The 23678-nt window shown below is 46.7% G+C and overlaps 1 protein-coding gene across 1 annotated transcript in view; it reads right to left on the reverse strand.

Annotated features, from left to right (window-relative positions):
* The window catches only part of APOB (apolipoprotein B), a 39733-nt gene that overhangs the window by 15540 nt on the left and 515 nt on the right, over window positions 1–23678 (reverse strand). Inside the window, exons 2-23 of the mRNA XM_066386284.1 lie at window positions 23564–23602; window positions 22235–22350; window positions 20890–21035; window positions 18815–18968; window positions 17812–17967; window positions 15770–15894; window positions 15074–15159; window positions 13730–13949; window positions 12750–12977; window positions 12420–12537; window positions 12167–12313; window positions 11245–11456; window positions 10741–10978; window positions 10027–10203; window positions 8475–8666; window positions 7464–7631; window positions 6783–6997; window positions 4052–4219; window positions 3153–3283; window positions 1132–1342; window positions 385–560; window positions 75–262 (exon numbers count right to left, since the gene is read on the reverse strand). Of these exons, the coding sequence (XP_066242381.1) occupies window positions 75–262; window positions 385–560; window positions 1132–1342; window positions 3153–3283; window positions 4052–4219; window positions 6783–6997; window positions 7464–7631; window positions 8475–8666; window positions 10027–10203; window positions 10741–10978; window positions 11245–11456; window positions 12167–12313; window positions 12420–12537; window positions 12750–12977; window positions 13730–13949; window positions 15074–15159; window positions 15770–15894; window positions 17812–17967; window positions 18815–18968; window positions 20890–21035; window positions 22235–22350; window positions 23564–23602 (3611 nt within the window). The remainder of the gene's footprint in view (window positions 1–74; window positions 263–384; window positions 561–1131; window positions 1343–3152; window positions 3284–4051; window positions 4220–6782; window positions 6998–7463; window positions 7632–8474; window positions 8667–10026; window positions 10204–10740; window positions 10979–11244; window positions 11457–12166; window positions 12314–12419; window positions 12538–12749; window positions 12978–13729; window positions 13950–15073; window positions 15160–15769; window positions 15895–17811; window positions 17968–18814; window positions 18969–20889; window positions 21036–22234; window positions 22351–23563; window positions 23603–23678) is intronic.

The following is a 23678-nucleotide window of genomic DNA, read 5'->3' on the forward strand; positions in this document are numbered from 1 at the left end:
TCCTTCACCTAATGCAGGGCTGAGTATATAATTAGCACTTATAAGCATGCATTTATTGACTGGTTTGTACTTACAACTATTAATTTGGAACCCATGTGCCGGAAAGTCATGTCTGTTTGAGGAACCCTGTGATCCATGAGACCGTTGGCATACACATACAAGCGCTGGGGGTAATCAGAGAGCTCTACGGGGAAATTGGAAGCTGCTTTTTTGGTATCTATGTTGGTGCCTGTGTTCCATTCAAATTCAATCTTCTCTTCATCTGAAAACACATATGTGACACAGTTGTCAATGACACCACGTCAGCCCCCAACCAATGGTTCTCAGCACTGTCCCCAAGTACAGAGCGCCCTTGGAAGCACTCCGATGGCAAGAGGCACGCACCGTAACGCCACGTTAGCTTCTGGGAGATTGTTGAGCCATAAGCTGTTGCGGATGAATCCGTTTGAAGGAGGAGCTTGGTGGGAGACCACCGGGCGAGGGTTTCACTTCTGGCTTCTGCTTGCAAACGGGGTATGGAAATAACACCTTTGATTTTGCCTTCTTCCTTTTTGTCACAACTATTGAAGAGAAAATCAGCTGACATCAATGATTTTGTCCAATCCAAGGAAATAGCCAGGATTAAACAGCAGTTCGATTTGTGAGGATGGGAACGAGATCCACGGATGACTCAGAGAAATGACCAGGGATTCAACTCATTAAGGTCTACAATCAACTCTAGCGCAGACTCAGGAGGTATGGGAGAAAGGGAAGGTTTTCCAAAAACGATTTGAATGCTGCTCTTGCATTTACTAGCTCTATTGCCTTGGCCAAATTATTTAACCCCTCTGAGCTACTGTCTCCTTACCTGTATAACAGGGAAGTTCATGTCTACCTTGCAGTTTATTATAAAGACTGAGATAATTTCTTTAAAGGGCTCTGCACAGTGCCTGATGAAAATAGCAAGTGCCCAGTGAAGGGAAGGAAGATCTAACCGGACAAGAGCAGGGGTCAGAATGTTGAGGGCTCCATCTGCCCTTCAGACTGTTGACCAGGAATGGCATAGTCTGGTCAGTATTAAAGGTGAAAAGCAAGATAGGAAAGACCCATGAGGGTCAGCACTCAGGTCAGATCACCCTGAGTCCTCCTTACCTTATGTGGCCCATGAGGGTGACCTCAGTGATTTTCTTATTCTGCATGTCCAGGGTGAGTTTATAAGACATTTCTTCCTCAGAAGATTCATCACTAATTCTGAGGACTGTCCCGAGGTCAACGTCAAAATCTGGAATTTGCATTTCAGTGGACAAAGTCATACGCTGCCGGTTATATCTGATTGTCATCGTGGCCTCGGTCTGCTTTGCACCTGAAAGAGTGTACAAGATAATTGAAGTGTGCATTTGGAAGCTTTGTTTAGGAAGAAGAGAGATGATAAGGCAGAGAAACCCCAAGTTCTCCATGGGCTTCAGTGAGGACACACCGCAGGATTTTACCTTATTTTTTTTTAACTCAGAGGTGCTCATGCATTTTTGTTCAATCTGCACATACTATTTATTGATTGCCTATCACGTGTTTGCTATGCACTACCCTTGACACCGAGGAGTCCCTGCTCTCATGGAGCTTACATCCTAGTGGAGGAGTACAGACAATAGCCAAGTCAACTTTTTATGCCCAATGGTATATAATGTTATAAAGAAAATACAACTGGATAAGACAATAACGTTAGAAAGGCATCAAAGAGGCACCATGTCATGTGTGGTGGTCATTCAGGAAAGTTCTCTGATCAGGGGATATTTGGGCAGAGACTGGAAGTAAGAAAGGGCCGAGTATTGCTACATCCTGGGAGGAAAGCACTCCAGGCAGAGAGAATCAGAAATGCAAAGGACGTGCCATGGGAAGTACTCAGCCTGCTCAGGGGACAGCAAGGGCCCGAGGTCCTGCCGTGTCAGGCAGAGGTGGCATCTCTCTATGACTCTCCACTGATGACATCCTTCCTGGTTCCGTGCCCCCTGCCCTGCTCTCACCCCTCCCCGACTCCTCCTTTCTCTGTAACAAGATCCCCATGTTTCCTTCAGTTCACAGGCTCATTTATTTTATGTCTTTTGTAAAATCGTTACGTGACATGTTTTTTTCCAGCGTGCACCCTGTGGATTTATTTTTCTTGTTTGATTTGGTAACATACTATTCCTACATAAAAAAACCCAAAAAACCTTTCAAAGTGGACATCTAAATTTGCTCCTAAAACCTACTCCTCCAGTGGCCTTTACCATCTCGGTAAATAGCACCTCCACCCTTCTGTTGCAGAGGCCAAAAAAGCCAATAGTCGTCCTGATTCGTTTTCCCCTTACACTCAACACCCACTATATCAGCAAATCTTGTCAGCCAGTCTTCAGAATGTGGCTAGAGTCCAATCACTTCTCAAATCTCGGAGCCAGAGCCTCACCATCTTTGGCTTGGATTATTGCCACAGCCTACTCACTAATTTCTCTGCCTCTGTGCCCCTCAAGCCTTTCATCAACATCAACATAAATCAAATCATGCACACTCTCTAGTGGCTTTTTATTTCACTTAGTAAAACCCAACGTCCTTACCAAGACCTACATGACTTGACTCTCCTTCCCCTCCCTCTCTCTGTCTCCCGACCTCCTCTTCCACCATTTTTCTCCCTGCTCTCTCGGCTTCAGCCATACTGGCTGCCTTCCTTTCCCTCAAACACAGCAGCCGTGCACCTGCCTCAGGACCTTTGTACCTACTGGCTCCTCAGCCCATAAAGCTCTTTCTATACGGCTTATCCCATTGTCACCTTCAAGTCTTCCTTTTATGCTCCCTTTAGCAGTGAGACTTACCTTTTCATTCAAAATAGCCCTGCCTTCCCCCCATCCTCCTCCTCCCTCCACTCTCAACATCCTTTGGACTCCTCTGTGTCCTGTTTTTCTCCTCAGCACCAACCTGACACTCTAAATATTTACTTGTTTGGGTACTTACTATACACTCCATCGAGAGCAGAGATGATCTCCACTGTTTACTGTTCTAGCCTCAACTCTTAAAAGGGGCCTGACACGTATCAGGCACTCAGTACGTATTTGTTACTTGCATTAACATAAGAGATGTCCCCCTTTGAGTTCTGGACCTGAGACTGAGGGCAGAGATGGAGGAGCTCTCTTCTGGGTACTTGCCTTCTGCCTGAGTCACAAGCTTCAGCACGTCCACCAAGGAGTCGCTCTCTTCCTGGAGTCTGTAGGTTGCACTGGCAGAATACTTCTCCACTTCTCCTGTTGGCTTCAGTTCTAGTTCAAATCTCAAGATTCTACAATACATATGGTGAGTGATGTTAGAACTTCCCATGATAATGAGAACGTCCCCAAAGCAACTCAGCCTCAATAACAACAAAATAATTGCTCCTTATTTTAACCTCCACTCTTCTTCACTAACGTTGAGCTTTGTGATCCCTTTCAGTCCCTCCAAGGGCGGGACCAGGCTTCCCAGAGTTCCTGGACAGAGCAGGAGTTGCTGGTTGTGTCAGCAAAGCTGAGAACAGGTAGAGGAAGTGTGTGTGTGTGTGTGTGTGTGTGTGTGTGTGTGTGTGTGTGTGTGTGCATGTGGAATTGCTTTTAAATATGGTAAGGGCTTTGAACACCAGTGGGTTCCAGGAAAGGCTGCCCCAATGTGTCTGGAGGCTCAGAAACTCAGACAGAGAATTAGAAGCAAATTGGAGTCTGTGCTTTGACCCACTCATCTAATGCACTATAAAGAGGTGCTTTTACGGGAGGGATTCTCAATGGCAGTGGGGGATTGTTTGACTTAAGACCTCTCTCAGTGATCCTCACCTTCCACACTGCCACTCCCAACCCACTTATGGACAAACCCAGTCCTAGACTCAAACTTTAGCCTGGAATTCGTGTATCCTTCAGGTGTATTGGGTAGAGGACTACTCTTTTAAATAATTAAAGGACGGTACAGATTTCTGAGACTGGTGACACAGGCCTATAAGACACAGCATTTTTTCTTTGCCTTGCCAGGTGGCCATGATACAGAAGGTACACAGATGCTGGGCGGGATATTGAGCATGTCTAACCTGGTGTCTCCAATCAGCGGATAGTAGAAACTAGCGCTGGAGTAAGCGCCGGAGGCGCAATAGTGCAGGCCAGTGAAGAAAGGCTTGCAAGTGGTCCAGGACTTGCTGTTCTCCACAGGAAGTGGAATCGCTTCTGCTTTGGTGGTGGAGACCAAATGCAGTGTGTTACTAGTGAAGAAAGAACAATCCCGAGTCACCTTTAAGTCGTGAATTGAAATGAACATCACAGATTCTCGCAGGGCAAATGAAATGCCTTCTTATTTTGCCTTCTATTTCCCATCTGTCCACACCCACCTCGAAATCTCTGATTTACTCAGACACAAATCATAGTAAGAAGAACACCAACAAGGTTTGCAATCACAGTGACTCTATGTTTCAGACACTGCACTAAGTTCTTGACATTTGTTACCTGTAACCCCCACAACAGTACACATGAAAAGCCTCCTTTTCCACTGGAAACAGAGGCTCAGAGGTATTAAGTAACCATTGCCGGGACCTGACTTCAGGTGTGCTCCTTCCTTCTGATGCTGCAGGGTAGGAGGTCCTGTCTCATTTTCATCTGAAATCTTAGTCTCTACTGGCTTCTATCCACCAGCATTATACATGCTTGAGTGTCTTCTCCCTATCTGCACGCATGCACGCGCGCGCGCGCGCACACACACACACACACACACACACACACACACACACACACACTTTCCTTTCTTCCTTTCTTCCCTCTCCTGCCTCCCCCACAAACTAGACATCTGTCTATGTTGGCACTCTCCACTTTCTCTCAGCACTTTCTCCCTGAACTGCCACCTCTTGGCCACCGTATCGTGCTCTGGAACTGCCTCCTTCAGCATCTTAAATCACCTTCTTGCTCCTAACTCCCGGGGACATTTTCAGGCTTCCTCTGCCTTGATCTCCTGGAAGCATTCAGCAGAGTTGCTCACGGACCTCCAGATCCTGTAACCTTTGAGAAGATTATGGTCTCCTCCCAAGTGTGCACTTAAGTAATTAGGAAGTGCAAAAAAGTTCAACAATGTCTTGGTTTCACCCAAGAGTGCTTTCTTTGATCAATCATGCTCTTTCCTAAGTATTGTTCCCTCATTTTAGGGGCGCCCTGAGACCAAGCTAAGCTGGTGGCTGGAGCCCCAAGTGCCACTCCTGTGACCACTCCTGGGTTATTGTGACCCTTCACGACCTTGGCTCCCCTTCGGCCTCTCTGGTCACTCCTTCCCACTCTTTGCTACTTATTCTCTCCCCGTTCACGTGTTTATATTCTCCAGGTTCCTATCCTAGTTCTTCACATTCCACTCTATACCAATCACTGTTTGACTTCCATAACCTCTATATACCCCACCCCAAATCTGTATTTGTAGCTCAAACCTTTTTACTGAGCTCAGACCCATTGGCCCAATTGTCCGCTGGGTATTCTAATCGGTTCCAATGTAATATATCCAAACTCAGATCTGTCATCCTCCACCACTCCAGCCTCTCTCCCTCTTCAGTCCCTTTCTCAATGAAAGGCACCCCCCCACTCCCTTTCCTCTCTCTTCTGCCTCATCTCCCACAGCCAGGCAATCACCAAGTACTCACATTTCTAAAAATTTGTAGAGTGGGCTCCCTCCTCTCTACCCGCTGGCCTTCCCCGGTGTGGGCTACTGCCATCTCTCCCCTTGTATGATTGCGACAGACTCCTAAGTGGTATCCCTGTCTCTAGCCCACCCATTTTTCATTCTGGAGTCCGAGTACTTCCTCTAAAACACTAACCCTCAGTTTATTTATGATCCCATTTTAAACTCCTTTGCCTTCAGACTCCCTAAGATGGTTCACAAGACCAACCCTTGCCAGCTTCTCATGGCCTCTCTCACTACAGTCCCTGTGGACTGTATTACATGGAATTTAGTGCCGTTCCTGAACCATATTCTTTTCCCTTCAGGCCACTACAAGAGCTTTTCTCTTTGCCTGGGAACACTTATTCCCTCTTCTTCTGTCTGAATAACTCCAACACAACTTCAGATGTCAGCTCAAGTGTGAGTTTCTTCAGAAGGCTTTCCCAAACTACCACAGGCCACTTGAGCTAGAATTTCATGGTCTCTCTAATGCTTCCTCTGACTTAGCCCGCACTTCATAGTTGGTGTGCTTTGTACATCCTTCCTGTGTCCCCTGAGCTCTCTCGTTCAACATGCTTGGTCTACAATAGGCAATTAAATACTATCTTTTATTATTTTTGAATCAACAAATTAATGTGCCCCAAATATGAAAACTAAGACAAATCAATGTGTGAGAATGTCATTAAAAATAAAGCTCTTCATATGAAGATCTATCTTGTAAACATGAGATTAGGACTTATGTGCTTTGTCTACTGAGCCAGCTACCACAAATCAACTTGCCCTTTGATATTTTTTTCTGGAAAAAATGTTCATCTCTCAAGTATGATTTCTCATTGCTAGTGTTTTTTTTTCTATTCTCAAAACAAACAACAAAACCTACAACCTAATAACAACTAGATAATGAGTAGGTCTTAAGTCACCATTTAATCAAATGTGGAAAGTCAGGGAAATTGTAGTTATTTAGTGAGTTTAGGTTAGGTTAAAAACAGATAATCTAGTACTTTCTCTCTCTCTGTTACCTAGATCCATGGGGGCCAGAATTATCCTATTAGTTGTCCAGCCTGGCCAATTCTTGCAGACACAGTTTTGGTTCTTTCTCAGACTGGCTGGTCAGACCAGAGGGAAAGCGTTACCTGGTGCTGAACAGCTTGACTGGTCTCTCTGGAGCTGGAATGCTGAACTTCAGCTGCCCGGAGTGTAGAGCTACTTGTGCTTCCAGGCCTGTCTCATGGAAGAAGTTGGTGTTCATCTGGACCCCACTCCTAGCGAAGTCTGGAACGACGATGCCCATATTGGTCACAAACTCCACAGATACAGAGGGCTTCGCCACCAGTTCCGCCTGCATCTTCTGTAAGTCGGAAAATGACCTATTCAGCTTTGGTCAATACCTTAGTCCCCTGTAGTTGGATTCAGCACCCTTCCTACGCCTGGGCAAACATCTCCAGATAGCTCACACCTTGGACATCTTACTGTGTTTGAAGGGAGAAAAGCCAAATTCTCAGTACTCCAGGGCCAGACACCACTGATACCCAGGGGAAGTGCCCAAGTTACACTTAATAATAAGGCAAAAAGATGACAAGAATCCTTATGTATTATGAAAATAGTTGAGTTCTCATGTGACCGCTGTGCCATATGGGAGCTAGCAGGGCAGTGCATCCCAGTGGAACCCTAACATTTGTCATAAAGATTACTGAGGTGATTCCATTGATGAGGTGCTTCACCTTGAACTGGAAACACATTTGGAAATTGCCCAAGGAACCCCCCCTGCAGGAAAAGAACAACCGGAGGAACCAGAAGTGAACAAACAGTCTTACGTTGGCTACCCTCAGCTTCACCCCAGCCAGGATTCCGGGAGTGATGACTCCAGAGGAGGACATTTGCAGTTGTAACCCAAGTCCGGTGGGGACTTCAAAGGCATTGTCCATAAAGATGTAGTGAAGAAATAAGTCATTCTTTGAACCTTTCTTTAGCACCTCTCCAATCTGTAGATCCAATGGGAAAAGTCACTAAACAATAATTCTTTTTCTTCACCCAGAAAGGAAGCGTCTAGCATATTTTGATTAGATTGATAGTTTAATAAGTAAAGATAAATGATATTGATCTTAACCAGTTGGGTTGTACTTCCCCTAGATAGATATTGTTTCCAACTGGTAAGTCAGAGGCATTTAAGAATATTGCTGGGTCTCCAAGCTTTCTGAACGTTCAATCTCATTGCATGGCATGGCTTCATTCTGGTTTTTTGGAGTCTAAATGTAAATGAGGATTTACCTAAGGTACAATATATTATGGTAAAGCCAATTTTGTGAAAACAACAAGTTATTGAAATGCTATTCATATTGACTAGAATGTAACTTGAGATCTATTTTCTTAAAGCAAACATTATTATTTATTAAATCCTAGGGAGTAAATGTCCATATTTTCTCCTTTCTTAATAAATTAATAATAATAAAAACTATAGCTCATAATTATATAGTAGACGATAGTTTGCCAAATACATTCATTCATGATCATTGCAACATTTCAATATTAAGAGAAACCTGTAGGATAGGTAGCAGGAGTTACACTCACCATTGTTTTCCAGGTGAACAAATGAATGCTTTTAAAAGATACATCTAACCATATGAATAGCTTAAGTTCTAAATGTTACCAATTCCTTGTGATCAAGAATCTTCTTCACCAAAACTCAAGGCAAACCTGCCTCTCTGAAAGAAGTCCAAGCACTTTTACTGGTTTGTATGGTCAGAATCTTAAGGGCGTTTGAGAGACCTAAAATAGCTCATCCAAAAGGCTAATCTCATCATCTAGGACAGGGCCTGTCCACTTACCATCTGGGGGATCCCCTGCAGGGTCCGGGCACCATTCAGGAGCAGCCTTCCCAGGAACTGGAGGTCACGGAGCTTGACAAAGCCAAGCTCCTCTCCTAAGATGCGGAGGTAGGCTCTGGCTTCTGGGAATTCTTTGGATTTCAAATCTTTGATCAGCTTCTGAACACTGAGCATAATTCCATTGACCAGGTCCTGAGATTTTAACAACAACACATGTAGTGAGATGTCGGCACCGTCAAACACCTGGAGGTTTCCGATGTGGGGCCTGCCTGCGGCAGCTGTGATGGATCTAAACAACAGCACTCAGGATGAGGGGCTGGGGAAGGCACTGGAATCAGGCTCTCGCCTCTTATTTGAAAGATAAACAGCTTCTCCAAATTAGGATGAAAAAACAGGCCCTGACAGGGACAGAGGTGCCTCCACACTCTTCATAACTTGAATAATGTGTGCACAGCAGGGGGTCTCTACTTGCCCGGATGGCAGAATCCCTTTGGATCCCAAGATGAGAAGGTCCTCTGTCCCTCCACATCCTCCCTGGCTTGTGCCCTCTCTCCTTTGACTAGGGAAGAATAGCAGTGGGTTCTTGGGACAATTAGCTGCCAAATAAATTGGCCAAAAGCTTTGAAAACACCTGATACTAGACAAGTTCTTAGCAATGCTTAGGCATTGAGAGAGGAAAGAGTGATTGACAGGCCCAAATAGATCAATGGCCCTCAGCCTCATGCGGAGGCAAGTAAATGAGAAGATGGAGCTGGGGCCATCTGTGAACATATAGGAGGAAATTACTGTCCTGCTTCACAAACTGAAATGTGCATGCAAGTCACCAGGGGACGTCATTAAAATGTGGGTTCGGATTCAGGAGAGCCCAGCGGGGCTTGAGGACCCGCATTTCTACCAAGCTCTGATGTGACGCCGATGACTAGACCACACTCTGGGTAGCACACAGTTAATGAATAAGAAGCTCCAGATTACGTGATCTATGATCTTCCTTCTTCGATGGGGGCTTATGCTAGCTTCAAAGTAACTTTTGCTTTCATCAGCTAATGCACTGATGTAGGAGCCAAAGAAGTTAATGATAATGAAAATATAAATTGAAAATTATAATAGTACCTGCTTATTGAACAATCAGTACCAGAGCCAAAGCACTCTGCTTAACATTTTACATGCTTTATTTCATTTAGTCTTTAAATAACCTTGTGAAGAGTGATTGGTACTCCAGGGATGCAGAAACAGACAGACACAATATCAAGCAACACGCCCAGGGTTGCACAGCTTGAAGACAGTGAAGTTAGAATTCAAGCCCATGCCCTAGAGTTCACACACTTAGTCACTATGCCAGAGTGCCTCTGAAGACTCAGTTCCTGGGCACTCTGACTCTCTGGGAGGCCCACAGCTGCAGAAGATGCTGGTTCTTACTTTCATAGGACTGATTAATAAAAGGCAGAGTTGTCACTTTAGTTAAATAGTTCCTTGATTACTTCCAGGCTTAGATTAGAATGTTTTTCACTGAGACCCAAAGCTTTCCCTGTGAGGATACTTAACAAGAACATACCTGCTCATGTTTATCCTCTTTGGTGTAGCCAAAGTGGTCCATCAAAACTGTGGAGACATGATTGGGAACTTGACCATCAACCCAGTACAAAGCCTTGTTGACACTGTCTGGGAAAAATCCTTGCTTCCCAAAGAAAGCTTCCAATGTCGGCTCAAAGCCTTTTCCTTCCAAACCAAGCTAAGAAAGAAAATTAGGCAAGAAATGCTCTCAGGTTTCTTTGTTGTAGGTCAATTCCCCCATTCCCCTCTTTATATTCACTTATTTAGACAAGTATTTGATGAATACCATAAGGCAGGCACTGAGTTTAGTACCCCACAGGAGTTGTCTTATCATTTGCCCTTTTTTCCAGAAGAGACAGCTAAGGCTTAGAAAGGACAGATAATTAAACCAAAGACTCAGCGTTGGGAGGGTTCAACCCCAATATGGGGTTTCAACCAGGTTGGTCTGACCGCACCCCCCATGCACTTCCATGGATTTGGGGTCTGAGGGCTTTCCTGGGACATTTGTATTTCCATTTATAATAAGTCATGCTTGAGGGGGTCCCTAGCAGGGAGTAAGGGAGGTGGGAAGAAAAAGGCTTCCAAGTGATGGCACAGAACTAACTGCCTGACGATTCTGGCCCTTCGCTGGTGGGTGCAGTTTCTCTGGACTTTCTACTCAGGTTGAACAGAATGGGCGAGAAGACATAAGACTCCCCTTCAGTCTCACTCTCACCTCAAAGAGGTCCGCCGCAGCAAATCCAAAGACAGTGAGGGTCGTTTTCAGCATGCTTTCTTTAGGCAGGTAAGTATGGGGATCAAATATAAGATTGCCCTCGATTTTGGCCGAGACTGGGTCAAGTGATGGAAGAGAAACTGACTTGGAAAATTGGTAGTTCCGGGAATACTTTTTGAAGTCCATGATAGTTGGGAGCTGAGAGTTTTTCAGAGTTTCTTTCACCAACTCTTTCAAACTAGGTGGAAAGAAGGAGTATATTTTGAGCCAACACATTGTGCCACTTACTCACTGCCTCTCTGACCCGAAGGGAAGATGGATTCTCGATTGCTAACAAATTCATGAGTCTGCCCCAGGAATTTGGCTCTGATCCTCTGTGCTTCGGCACAAGTGTTTGCTCCAGAAGAAAGAATTATATCAAAAGGGCAGGCAGTGGCTAAATCCAAATGTAGGTTTGAAATTTCAGCCCTTTGTAAGAATTGGGGGAAAATTACTCTCACTTACTTCTGGACGTACAGCTCTTCTGAGTTTAAGATGTTGGTGATGTGGGAAGCCACAAAGTTCCTCACTTGCTCATCCTCTTCCACTGGAAGAAGTTGGGTGATTTTGCTAATATCTGACTGAGAAGGGTCCCTCATCAGCATGAGATAGGCAGCCAGACGCTTGTCCCCCGGGGCAGCAGCATCCAGGAAAGTCTGAAGAAGCACTTCCCGGACCTGTAGCCAAGAGAGGAGATGATTATCATTGTCCTTTGGTCAAACACAGAACAAGCCTAGCAAACATTCAGCATGGTTTTCAAGCAATTTATGATGTGCAAGCCATATTTCCAATAACTCTTCAAATGCTGGCACTGAATCTTCTTGCTGGTGTTCCCCAGAGCAACCAGCTCAAGGAAGGGTGCACAGAAGACTCCTATCAAATGCATGTCAAATTCAGTTTCTCTAATATATGCAAGTGAAAAAAATATGCAAGTTATGGCCAAGTTATAATGTGTTGGAGACTTGCCACTTACTGAAAATAAAGGTGTTTTAATATAAATTATTTCAATATGAGGGTAAAGGTGGGAAAGGATAGTGAGAGTTGGGGCTGATAAATAAGGTAATGTCCAAAGATATGGAGGCTAAGGGGTAGGCAGGCTGACTATCCTAGATTAGGTAGATTGGGGGAAATCAGGCTTGTTTTCCTAAAATGAGCAGAAGAGTGCTAGCCAATGAGGAAGGAGAGCACGTGGTGAAAACCTCGACTTCCGCATTCTGGAGAAGCAGCAAGGTCAACTACTTCCCCCATGTTCACAGTCTTGCTGAACACTTGCGATTTTAGAAAGCAGAAGGAATCAAGTCTGTAGAATGACGAGATTTAGAATCTCATTCCAAATCCTTGTCCCTCAGAGTAACTCTCACTTTCAGACCTCCTCGGTGGACTTTACCTCATCTTTATTTTCCATCTTCCGCAGGGCTTGAATGGCAGCCTTCTGAATCAGCAGTGAGGGCTCTGTACTTTTGATACATTCCAGGAGGGAAGCTGTGAGTCTTGGCGTTAGCTGGTCCAGGGTTCCGCCGGTATTTCCAATGACCTGCATTGAGAAATGACAAGCAGGAGTCAGGGCGCTGAGGGAGAAGGAAAGGTGTCCAGGAAAAGTGCTTCCGAAAGGATGCATCTTATACGAAGGCCATGAGTACCCTCAGAGTCAGGTAGGTGTGCTCCTCGCTCCCGGTGCAGCCATCGCGGATCTGCTCCAGCAGGTAGTCAGCAATGTCCAGCAGGCTCTGAGTGTCTGCAGGGTGTGTCTCGTGATACCTATAGAATATGAGTTAGGACTCAGTAAGCAGTGCTCAGTTTATCTTAAAATCCAAAGTTGTGTTTGCTGATTTCTTATTTCCAGTCACTACTCTCAAAAAGACCAGGAGAAAAACAAGAGTAAGCCTGGAAGTAGAGGAAGGGGTACAGTCTTCATTCAGAGATGTGGGGTCTTCCTTAGCTCCTGCGAGGGGAAACAGGGCAACACTCACTTGTTGATCACGTGACTCAGTGAATAGAAGGCAGCCCGGCTCTGCTGCTCCTTCGCCGTGTGGAAGATCTCCCGCAGCCTCTGGGCCGAGGGCTCTGGGATCAGGGCCATGAGATAGGTCACAACATCTATCAGAAGTGGGCTGGCTTGCTCACTTTTCAGCCACTGGAGGATGTGAGTGTAACATTGGGGCTGTCCGCACTGAACCAAGGCTTGGAAGGTGATGGGGCTGTGAAGGACAGGGGGCAGAGAAAGTTACGTAGATCACTTCTAAGGCGGCTGAAATCTCCTTGGCCCATGGTATTACTCTGTGCTCTTATTTCCCTCACTTACTCTCCAAACCCAATGGCATTCCAAAATCCATCTCAGGTCCCAAGAATCATTATCTCAAGAACCAGGAAGTTTGCTTTATAAGCATTATCCATGGAAGAGCCATTGTGGAGGCAAGTCTGAAGAAGAACGCCCTGGTGTTGGCGCCAAAAGAGCAGTTATCACTGCCCTTTGGTCAGAACACCGAACCTGCCAGGCAAACATCAGCATGGTCGTCTCTGACCTTCACAGCACTGAGAACCAGTGCCTTGACGTATGCAGAGATCACAATATTATTTTAGTTTGTCTGAGTTCTCTCTCCACTAGGCTCGAGATTTCTGAAAGGCCCAGACTTCTCTGTCTCTCAGAACTTCCAGGGTAATAGAATGAGGAATGAGAAGATACCCAGCAAAATGTGGGAATGATATTCCTCTTACTTTAACAAACAAATACATATCTGCCTTGGATGCAATGTGTGTTTGTATACATGTGCTTCCCATGCAGCTCTAGGTACCTCACCTGACATTTCTCATCTAGTCAACGTGAAATGACTAATTCCCTAACAGGGTTGATATTTCAATAGATCCTGCAATCCTCTGTTTGGCAAAGGTTTAGCAGCTACCATAGGTTTCCAACCCATGAAAGATGGAGCTACAATCATTAAAGACATACCTGGATAACTCGACCAGCTTTGGCAAGAGGGCTGAGACTGCCTCATGGTCAAGGCCACGCAGCTCAGTAACCAGTTTATTGAAGAGGCGGGCTCTCTGGGCATTCTGCTCGGAGATGTGTAGTTTTTGCAGCTCCTGCAGGGTCTTCACAATGACCTCGGCCTGCTTTGGCAGCGAGCTGGATTTGGTGCTCTCAAAGGCAAGACCCACCTCCTCGGTACCTGGAAGGGGCAGAGTGTCAGATGATTCTTGCTTGCCTCCACATCTCAACCCTATCTTGGTCAACTGGAAGCTGCAAACCATCGGGTAAGAACACAGGGGAAGATAACATGGTCCCGGATTCAGTGCCTTCTATGTATCTGGCTCTGGGGTAAGTATGTGACTTCCCTGAGCCATCGTATATCTCTGTGGGTGAGTGTTATTCCTCAATTTAAAGACAAAAAAGCTAAAACCCAGATTTGAGTAACTCACCTTGTCCAAGACCTCTCTAGGTATAAGAGGTAGAGCTGGAATTGAATCAGGTTTGTTTGAATCTGGTATCCTATTCCCTCTTTCCCAAAAAAACTGGTGAGGAGGTGCAGCTGCCAATAGGGCTACAGCTGAGGCTCTCCCATCATTCTTTCAAGTGAATCTAAGAGCAGCTTGTGGGGGAAGGAAAGCCCTTTTTATTGACCCTCCATTACCCTGCTCTGACCCGCTAGAGAGGCAGGTTGGTTCAATATGGAAGTGTGGTGTATTAGAAAGAGTCCAGGCTTAGATCAGACCTAGGGACTCATTTTGTACTGCCTCTAATATTCTATGACTTTGCATTCATCACTAAGCCCTTTATGTGCCATTTTCCCTTCTGTAGAATGACTATGAAAGCACACATTGGTGCCCCCTGATCTCACAGGTTGCCAAGAACAATGAGGTAATGCCAAAGACAGGTTTGAGCACAAGACTAATCAGGGCTAGAGTTGGGTTTGAGATCTCTGAAGTCCCTTCCAGCTCTAAAAACGAATTCCTGACCCTGAAGGCCCTCTGCCACTTGCCCAAGGCCCCAGGCCTTATCACAGGGTGTATGAGGTTATCAGGTCTATGAAAGGTAGGCTTAAGAGTCCAGTTCCCTTCTTACAAAAACCTAGGTAGCTTTGGGAAACTTTTCCCTCTCCTGGACGCCATTGTCACTTGAGACTCTGAAATGAACACGCTTTCTCACTAAAGTAGCCCACAGCCAGAACCCCAGAGCCCACGTGACTCATTAGTCAGAACTTTCATGAGGTCCAGCGAGGAGCTAAGCCATGATACATGGACCATGTTGGGTAGATTCCCCATCCCTGGTGAACGTGGGGGTATAAAGTCTTACCAGCATCAAAGAAGCGGCTGTTGATCTTAGGTGTGTCTTCAAGTTTCAAAGTCTGTGTAACCTGTGCCATCATCCCGTCCTTGTTCCTGGAATAAAGGAAGGACATCAGGTAACAAAGGATGGCTGGCTCCCCAGAGCAACTTTTCACGTTGAATGTCCCCCGCCCACCCCCGTCTTCTCTCTACCCAAATCCTGCCCACCTTTCAAACCATGGTTAAATCTAGACTGGTAAGGACACATGTACCTCCAACTTCTACTGGTCTGGAATGCAAGGAACTAGCTCTGAGCCTCGAAATTCCTTTGTACCTCCCACCACACAGTGCCAAGAGGATGACAATTATTCAATAAACATTAGTTGACTGGTCAATTTTCAAAATGGATTTGGATGCATAGGTCTCCAGTTCAAACCCCAACTCCCCCCACAAAGCCCTTCTGACCAGGGCAGCCTGCAATGACCCTGGCTTTTCCTCATCCATAACCCTTAACCTCTGGGTCTCATAGCTTTTGTTGGTCTCAAACTGGTTGGCATGTGTGAGATTTTCCTAACACATTGCCTGTTAGCTTGAAAAGGGGGGGCAGGAATGGCTTCTGCTTTGTACCTCTTCATAGCCCCCTCCCAGGCCCAGCCTAGCCTGGGAAGCATGCACTCACACAGACCCTATCACTGATGACTCAGGGCTGCAGCAGGTGACCTACTTATGGGAGAAAGGCAGGAACAGGTGTTGTTCCTTGCAGATGGCTTCTGACACATGCTTCCTCTTGGGGTCCAAGGTGTACTGGCAGGACTGGCTGTTGCTGATCAGTGTTGACAAGGGGTCGGTCTGTGAATGAGATGGGGTGGGGGGAAAGCAGTTTGATCAGTCCCTAGGGCTTGAACCTAAGTCTTCTGCCACAGACATTTACCTTAAGGAAAGAAGGGGTGAGGGTGGGTGGGGAGAGCGAGAATTCTGTCCCATTAGGCAAACTCAGTTAAAGAAGAGAACTGAGGCCCTGGCCGGTTGGCTCAGCGGTAGAGCGTCGGCCTAGCGTGCGGAGGACCCGGGTTCGATTCCCGGCCAGGGCACACAGGAGAAGCGCCCATTTGCTTCTCCACCCCTCCGCCGCACCTTCCTCTCTGTCTCTCTCTTCCCCTCCCGCAGCCAAGGCTCCATTGGAGCAAAGATGGCCCGGGCGCTGGGGATGGCTCTGTGGCCTCTGCCTCAGGCGCTAGAGTGGCTCTGGTCGCAACATGGCGACGCCCCAGAGGGGCAGAGCATCGCCCCCTGGTGGGCAGAGCGTCGCCCCTGGTGGGCGTGCCGGGTGGATCCCGGTCGGGCGCATGTGGGAGTCTGTCTGACTGTCTCTCCCTGTTTCCAGCTTCAGAAAAATGAAAAAAAAAAAAAAAAAAAAAAAAAAAAAAAAGAAGAGAACTGAGTACTTGACATTTAGACAAAGGAATGCAACAACTTGGCATACTCAATACTGAGTCAAGCTATAGACTCTTGTTATTCCGCCCAATGGACATCTCATCCTGCACAGAGGATATGTAGCCTGGCTTCCTACACATACTTGCTCCGCCACACATGAACACTTTACTCACTACTCACTGCTCCCCATGTTTTCTCTGCCTGGAGCGCAGCCTTATGTCTCTCTTCCATTTAGATACTCTTTGTATCTTTTAGCCTCATGCTCCACATTCTCTGTGAAACTCTGAGCTAGCCTCAATGATACTTGCCATTGTTTCTTCTCATTAGATTTATTAGCTGCTTTGCTGAAGGAGCTATGTGAATGGTGCTTTCTCCTTTGTGCTCAGGCCTAGGACTGCTTGTCTGCCCCCTTCGGTTTATCATTTTATCGCATACGCCACCTATGGTCCTTTGTTGGCATGTGTATGAACCATGTTCCTGCGTTAGACTGTAAGCACCCTGAGGGGAAGGACCACATTCATCTGCCACGGTCCCTCCCTCAGGGCTGACTGAGTGGGGCTGGGCACACAGCAGCTGCTCAGAAAGAAACAGACACCAGGGCACTGGCCTCTTCTAGCTAGAGGCGCTGTGCTCACCAGACTCTCCGTGTTTGGTCTCAAGGACAGTGACCAGAAACATTGCCAGGCATGGCATGATTGCTCAAGTCCTTCGTGCTTACTGAAATAAGCTGTGATTCATGTCCCAGAAGATATTACAAGGCATTAGCCAAATGCAGATAATGTGGTGCTACCTGACTGCTGTTGAGGGGACACCAGAGAAGGTTAGTACTGCGGGGGTGGCCCCAGCAGGAGGCAGAGGGGCCAGGCATTGAGCAAGGTCCTACACGGGATGGAAAGACAGGACTCTGGACCGCTCTCGGTCACGTCACTTCGTGGGAGTTAGGGAGGGCAGAGCAAAGCACAGGTCTTGGGACTTTCTCGGAGGCCAGAGGCTGAGTGCTGGGGACATCAGCCCCTGCACAGGGACAAAGAGTGAGTAGCTTGCTCCCCTACATTAAGTCTTGGAGGCTTGTCAGGGATGGGCAGAATGTTTGGTGCCAGGGACAGAATGACAGCAAAAAGGGCAGAGCTCTGGATGGGAAGTCAGAAACTTGCTACTAGTCCTGGTCAATTAATAACAGGCCATGTGGCGGTAGTCCTTTCCTTGTCTGGTGCTCAGTTTCCCGCTACAGTCATATGAAGAAGAGGCTGGGCAGGTTCTTCCCCGAGGTCCCTCCTAGCTCTACATGCCGTGATTTTAATAACAAACAGGCCAGTGGGACTAGCCACTCACCTTGCCTTTCATTAGAGCCAGTGGGCTCACTGCGGTGCTCATGGGCTTGAAGCGATCACACTTCTCCAGGTTTCTCTCGATGGACATTTCTGTGGCCACATTTCCCTTCCTTGTTTTTACGGTTAAGTCACTGGAACAGTTTCCAAACACAGTATCCTACGGGAGCAGAAGACACAACAGGGACGTTCAATGTGGGAAATCCTCCTTCGGTGCTTTGGGAGGGGCTGGGAAGGGAGCAAGGGGTGTGGAAGAGAGGGCAGGAGCACCATGGATTCAGAAGACCTTTGCTCCTGCCAGGCCCAGCGCGGGCACTGTCGGTGCCCCGCCAGCCAGAGCTGTGTGAGCCCATCGGTGGGGATGGTTTTGATTCCAAGGCACAGTGGCCTGGCCCCATCGGACTCAGCTGAGCCCGGCTTTATGCCCTGTGCTCTCAGACTGTTTTCTCCCCTGCTCACTGATAGCATGTATTCCGTCTGCCTTGTATGCGTCCTGGTCCTCCCCCCAAATCCCGAGTGGGTCTCCGAGGAAGGGCTTCTGCGGGGTGTGACTCTGTGCTCTCCAACTGCGGTGCAACCCTGAACTCAGAGCACGGCGCGGGCTCAGCATGGCCCCCGGGCTGAAGGATGGCAATTTCTCAGATGGAAAAACTGACATTTTTATGCGAGGCTGGCAAGCAGCCCGATCATTTTTCTGTGTTTACAACACTGGGAGGCTTTACCCTGTCGCACCTTGCTGGAATAGAACAGAATCAGACAAAGGAGGAGGGTGGTCGTAGCTCCCCAGAAACTGCTTTAAAATTTGATCTGCTTGGGACCATCTGACAGTGAACACAGGGGGGTCACGGGGAGCCATGGGCACTGGTGTTTCCCACCAATGTAGGGCCTCCTGTGTCCCCAGCCAGGCAGTGACATCAACGGCTCACTGTATGTAGACAGTGGGACCCAGCTCAAATATGTGACGATGCGTTCCAAGGGCCATACTTCTCCCCTTTCTTAATTCTCACCAGATACAACACTTGTTTGGCCTCTTCCGTTTCTGGGGGAACCAGGAAGGCTGAGATGATGCCTCTCTTGATGTTCAGGATGTGCGTAGGCTCCTCCTTCTCAGGGTAGAGTAAAACCTGTTTCCCTTTGGGGGTGGCCAGCCTCAGCTCGTACCTGTCCCGGACAGAGTGTGGTCACAGAAGTGTCCTTTCTCCATCAGAAGCCTGTAGAACACAAACTGGGTGGCTTTGTAGCCTCTTTTTAATTTTTTTTTACTTATTGCTTTTTATTTTACATCTTTTCTTTATGAATATATCTCTACATTTTAAAAAAGATACACAAGAATGTGCCTGTGTTTGACATTCTTTCATTTCTTTTCCTTTATTTCCGTCTCACCTGTCCCCTCTCCTCCACTCCCATCTCTGCTGCCACACCTCCACCCTCAGACTGTCCTGTACATGTGTGTGGATGTCACACCTCCAAAGATTTTGTCCTTGCTTGTTTTGTACAAATGCCATTGCACTATGCACATTTTTATTCATCTCCCTTTTCTCAATTATCCTCCATGAAAATCCTTCTGAGTCACTTGATAGGGCTCTAACAGATTCTTCCCCCAAACTCCAAAACATCAATTCTATGCTTACATATAATTTATTCAGACATTCCCCTATTTAACGGCCTTCACTTCCTTTCTGGATCTATATCTATATCTATATCTATATCATCTATATTTTTGGCTACATGAATAACACTGAGATAAGCATCCTTGTGTCTTAACACATTACTGCTAGAGTCCCACAGTTTGAATTTGCTGTGTCAAAGGTTACAGTATATTTAATTGCACTCGATATTGACCAATGGCTTTCATTTCACCAGGAAGGCACAAAAGTATACTTTTCCTCAGAGACCTACCAGCTGCTGGGCTACTGCTGTTTTAAATTTCTACAGTCTTATCAGTATAATGTGAGAAATATCTTGCTATGTTAATTGCATTTCCTGACTGCTAGTCAATTTGAGCTTCTTTTCATAGGTTGGTTGCTTACTCGGTCTCTGATAAGGTCTCAGGCCATGTGTGAAGCCCGGGTCACTTGGGTCCCATGGATTTTCTTTTGGAAACTTCCTCGCTAAGTCAGAAGGAGGTAAAGGAGAAGAGGCAGGTCTTCCATGGCTCTACACTCTCTCCGAAAGTTCCAGACACTGTGATGCATGCTTGGAAAGCCTTGAGGTGGTCAAGAGCAGGAGTCCCTTTTGTTTGGAGGAGGGTAAGGACCAACATGTAACTCCTGCTCACTCCCTTCCGTCACTGTACCTGCCCCCAATACATATCTAAGTCTCAGACAACAGGTGTAGTGGTGGGAGATAGCAGGGTCAAGTCTTACTCTGCCAACAGAAGACTGGCTTCCTGGTCTCATGGTCAACGGATCGAAAGATGAGCAGGGAATTTCCAATGCTACCAAATCCACACACCTATGACTGCGTGCATTAACACCCTCTGAGGACATTGCAATCTGATTTGAAGATGAGGCAGGGGTGATGTTCAAAATATTTAGCAACTGGTACAACATGGCCACTGACCAGTCAGGAGGGAGGCCAGCTGTGAACCTCAGGAGTGCCTGGTCAGTGTGCACTGGAAGCTGCTCAGGTCTGGGCTCTCCCTGTACTCCCGGAGGCCAGGGCTTGACCCCCACTGACCAGACCCTGCACTGCCATGTGTGGACCACAGCACGGGGACCTTCCCTGGAGACTCCATGCACCCACTCCTGCTTAATTCCCATGTGTAAACAAACCAGTTCAGCTTTACTCGCTCAGGAGTTTAAGCATGAGATCTTTTAGAAACACAAATGATAATTAGGGGAACATTGGTTGGGGAGAGTAAATGATGCTTTTCTCTACTGGGTTGTTGTGAAGACTCAGCAGTTCCCTGACCCCTGAAGAATACAGAATACAAACACTTGCTCTCATATATAGGCCTACTATGAACACACATGTTCATACCTCAGTGGACACACACGCACACCCTCACTCGCAACACATCTGGCACACATCTGAGCACATCCGAAGCTCAGAAATGGAAATGTGTAGGCTCACGCCTTACTTGGACATGGCCGCAGAAAACTCCTCAGAGTTCTTGGTGTTCCTCAGCAGGGCCTTGCCCTCAGGGCTGAAGCCATGCACCTCCTTCAGGGTGCACTGGCTTGTCCTCAGGATGAAGCTGCAGAGTTGGAGGACCTCCAGCTCGACCTAGAAGACAGGGTCATGGCACATTAAGACCCTCCACTGAGAATTGATATCCGCACTCCCACTCCGGGGACCAATGATTACTCCCTAATCAGGACACCAAGGGGAATGCTGTTGGGGAACATGACATCTGCTCTCCAGAACCACATGTGGCCTTCACAGGCCTCATGAGTTCTCCACAAATGAGCCTTGTCACAGCCTCATTTTGGATCTTTTCTATGCTCTGGGGTACCAAGTCTCTAATCTGCCCTTACGTATTATGAGGACATCTCTTTATTGGTTCTAGATGTACTTGCTTTAGTTATAGAGAGGTACGACTGGTTGGAAGAGACAAAGCCTATGGGGGAGAGTTAAGAAGAAAAACAGGAAGCAGGAGGAGGGTTGTCATTGGTTCTAACAGCAAATGTCTTCTTAAAGTCATCAAAAAAATCCCCCAAATCAAAACTGTTTATATCTATTAGGGGCTATTCCCACCTTTGCATGTAGCTGAAGTTTACACTTGATCTTAGCCTAAAGGCCCAGAAGCGATGTAGCTGAAGTTTAAATGGATCCCTGGTTGTTATCCAGAACTGTTCAGAGAACTTTGTGCTATGAAGGAGAGGTTCTGTATCTGCACTGTCTACTATGGGAGCCACTAGCTATGGGCAGCTACTGGACCTTTGAAATGTAGCTAGTGAGGCTAAGAAACAGAATTTTTACTTTTATCCGATTTTAATAGGCACAGGTGGCTAACGGCTACCTGATTTGACCATACGGACAAGGGGTCCTTAGAAAGAAGAGGGCAGCATCCTGCCCGACTTCCCCACACAAACTCAGTAGTGGCCTTTAGATCGGTTCCATATGAACACGACCGTCAGTGTCAGTCTTAAGAAGAAAAGTTTTTCTTGAGAACTGCATCTTTAAATTTTTATTTTTTCAATTTTTTTTCTTTTGTAAACAATGCTATTTGACATAGATGATCAACACTGCATGCCAGAATGCTTTCTGGAGGTGCCCACCCCCTTCGGTCACCCCCTGGACTTCTCCCATCACATGAAACCCACTGTCCTGTGGTGCTGACATTCCAGATCACATATTACAATTGCACCTTGGAAGCTGAGGGCCAGCTCCCAGCGCTTCGAGATTCCAAACACCTCGGCACGAGCAGGGTTTGCTCAGCCATGGGCTCTGGGCCCTCTGGTGTCCCCCATCTCCCCTCCTACCTTGCAGTTGATCTTGGTGACACCGCTTGAATCACTAATCACAGGAACACCACTGGAACTCTCAGCTTCATAGCTGTATATGTACTTTCTGAGGTGTCTGAACCGAGTTGACTCTTCTAAAATGAGAAGAAATACATCAGCCACAGAGCAGCAATAACACTCTTGAGAGTCAATTCTGGGCAGACAGGAGCAGCAGCAGAGATGATAATAAAAAAGTAATTAAACTCAAATTCTTTTTAATTGACTTTGCATTATATGTAATTTTCCTTTATAGATTTAAGTTCTCCACTGCAGTTTGCTGAGGTTAATGTCTAAATTAGCTGGCATTCCCTGAATATATCATCTGAGATACAAGAAGGTGATTTTCAAGTAATGAGGCTCAGAAAGTCTATAGGAGAGTAAAAAAATTAAGGGTTGATTACATATAGCAGGTCCATCTAATGACTTTCTGGCTTGAAAAGAGCATAATTCTGTGGCTCTTCTTTGGTTCTACTACAATAAATACCTGAGGCAAGGGTTTTTGTTGTTGGTGTTGTTTAAATTAATTAATTAATTATAGAGAGCAAGAGGGAAGGAGAGAGAGAGAAACATCATTCTGTTGCCTCACTTATTTATTCATTCATTGGTGGATTCTTGCATGTGCCCTGTGGGGATTGAACCGCAACCTTGGCATATTGGGATGACTCTGTCACCAACAGAGCTATCCAGCCAGGGCCTGAGACAAAGTCATTTAAGTTTGAGGAGTATCTGGCTGACTGAGCAAATCCCCAAAAAGGGACATCTGGATATTTTCACTGTGCTTAAGAGGAATTTTTTGAACAATTTGAGAAAAAGAACACTGGAGTCATGAGCCTAGGTGCAGTGAAGGCAGATGCCCACGAGATGGCAGTGCTTCCCCATCAGTGGCCAGCCTCGCTCTCTGGCGAACACTGTGGCAGGTATCACCTGGAAGCCAGCTCCCTTGACCTCTAAGGGTCAGGTAAATACAAAGAGGTGGGTGGGGGTCTGGGTTTCTGCGCAAAGGTTAAAGTCAGCATTTCCTCATCCTCATGTGCTTTGAATAAATGATTAGCCACTGATAAACAGAATGGTGATGTCTCAAAGTGTCCAGGAGCCAACAGAGTGACACCCCCCCCCTCCCCATCCCGCTATGGACAGAGCACAGGGTCAGGCAGAAGAGAGCTCAGGCCCCTTGGGTGGGCAGAGGCCCAGGGACCTGGATGCTTGGGGTTCAGTGCCATGCACATCAATCACAGCATCCCGAGGTGCAGGTGGGGTGGCGGTTTGGGGTTTGGGTGCCCCTCCTCATCCTGTGAGCAAATGCCTTACTTGGACAGCTGGGGCTGACATTTTCCAGCACCTCGACTTCTGTAAGAAATGAAGAAGGACACTGTGGGTTTCCCCTCTTCCAGATGAGTCCTAGGGCCTCAGAGGGAGGACCCCT

This window comes from Saccopteryx leptura, chromosome 5 (assembly GCF_036850995.1).
Source record: "Saccopteryx leptura isolate mSacLep1 chromosome 5, mSacLep1_pri_phased_curated, whole genome shotgun sequence".
In the NCBI taxonomy this organism is placed as follows: Eukaryota; Metazoa; Chordata; class Mammalia; order Chiroptera; family Emballonuridae; genus Saccopteryx; species Saccopteryx leptura.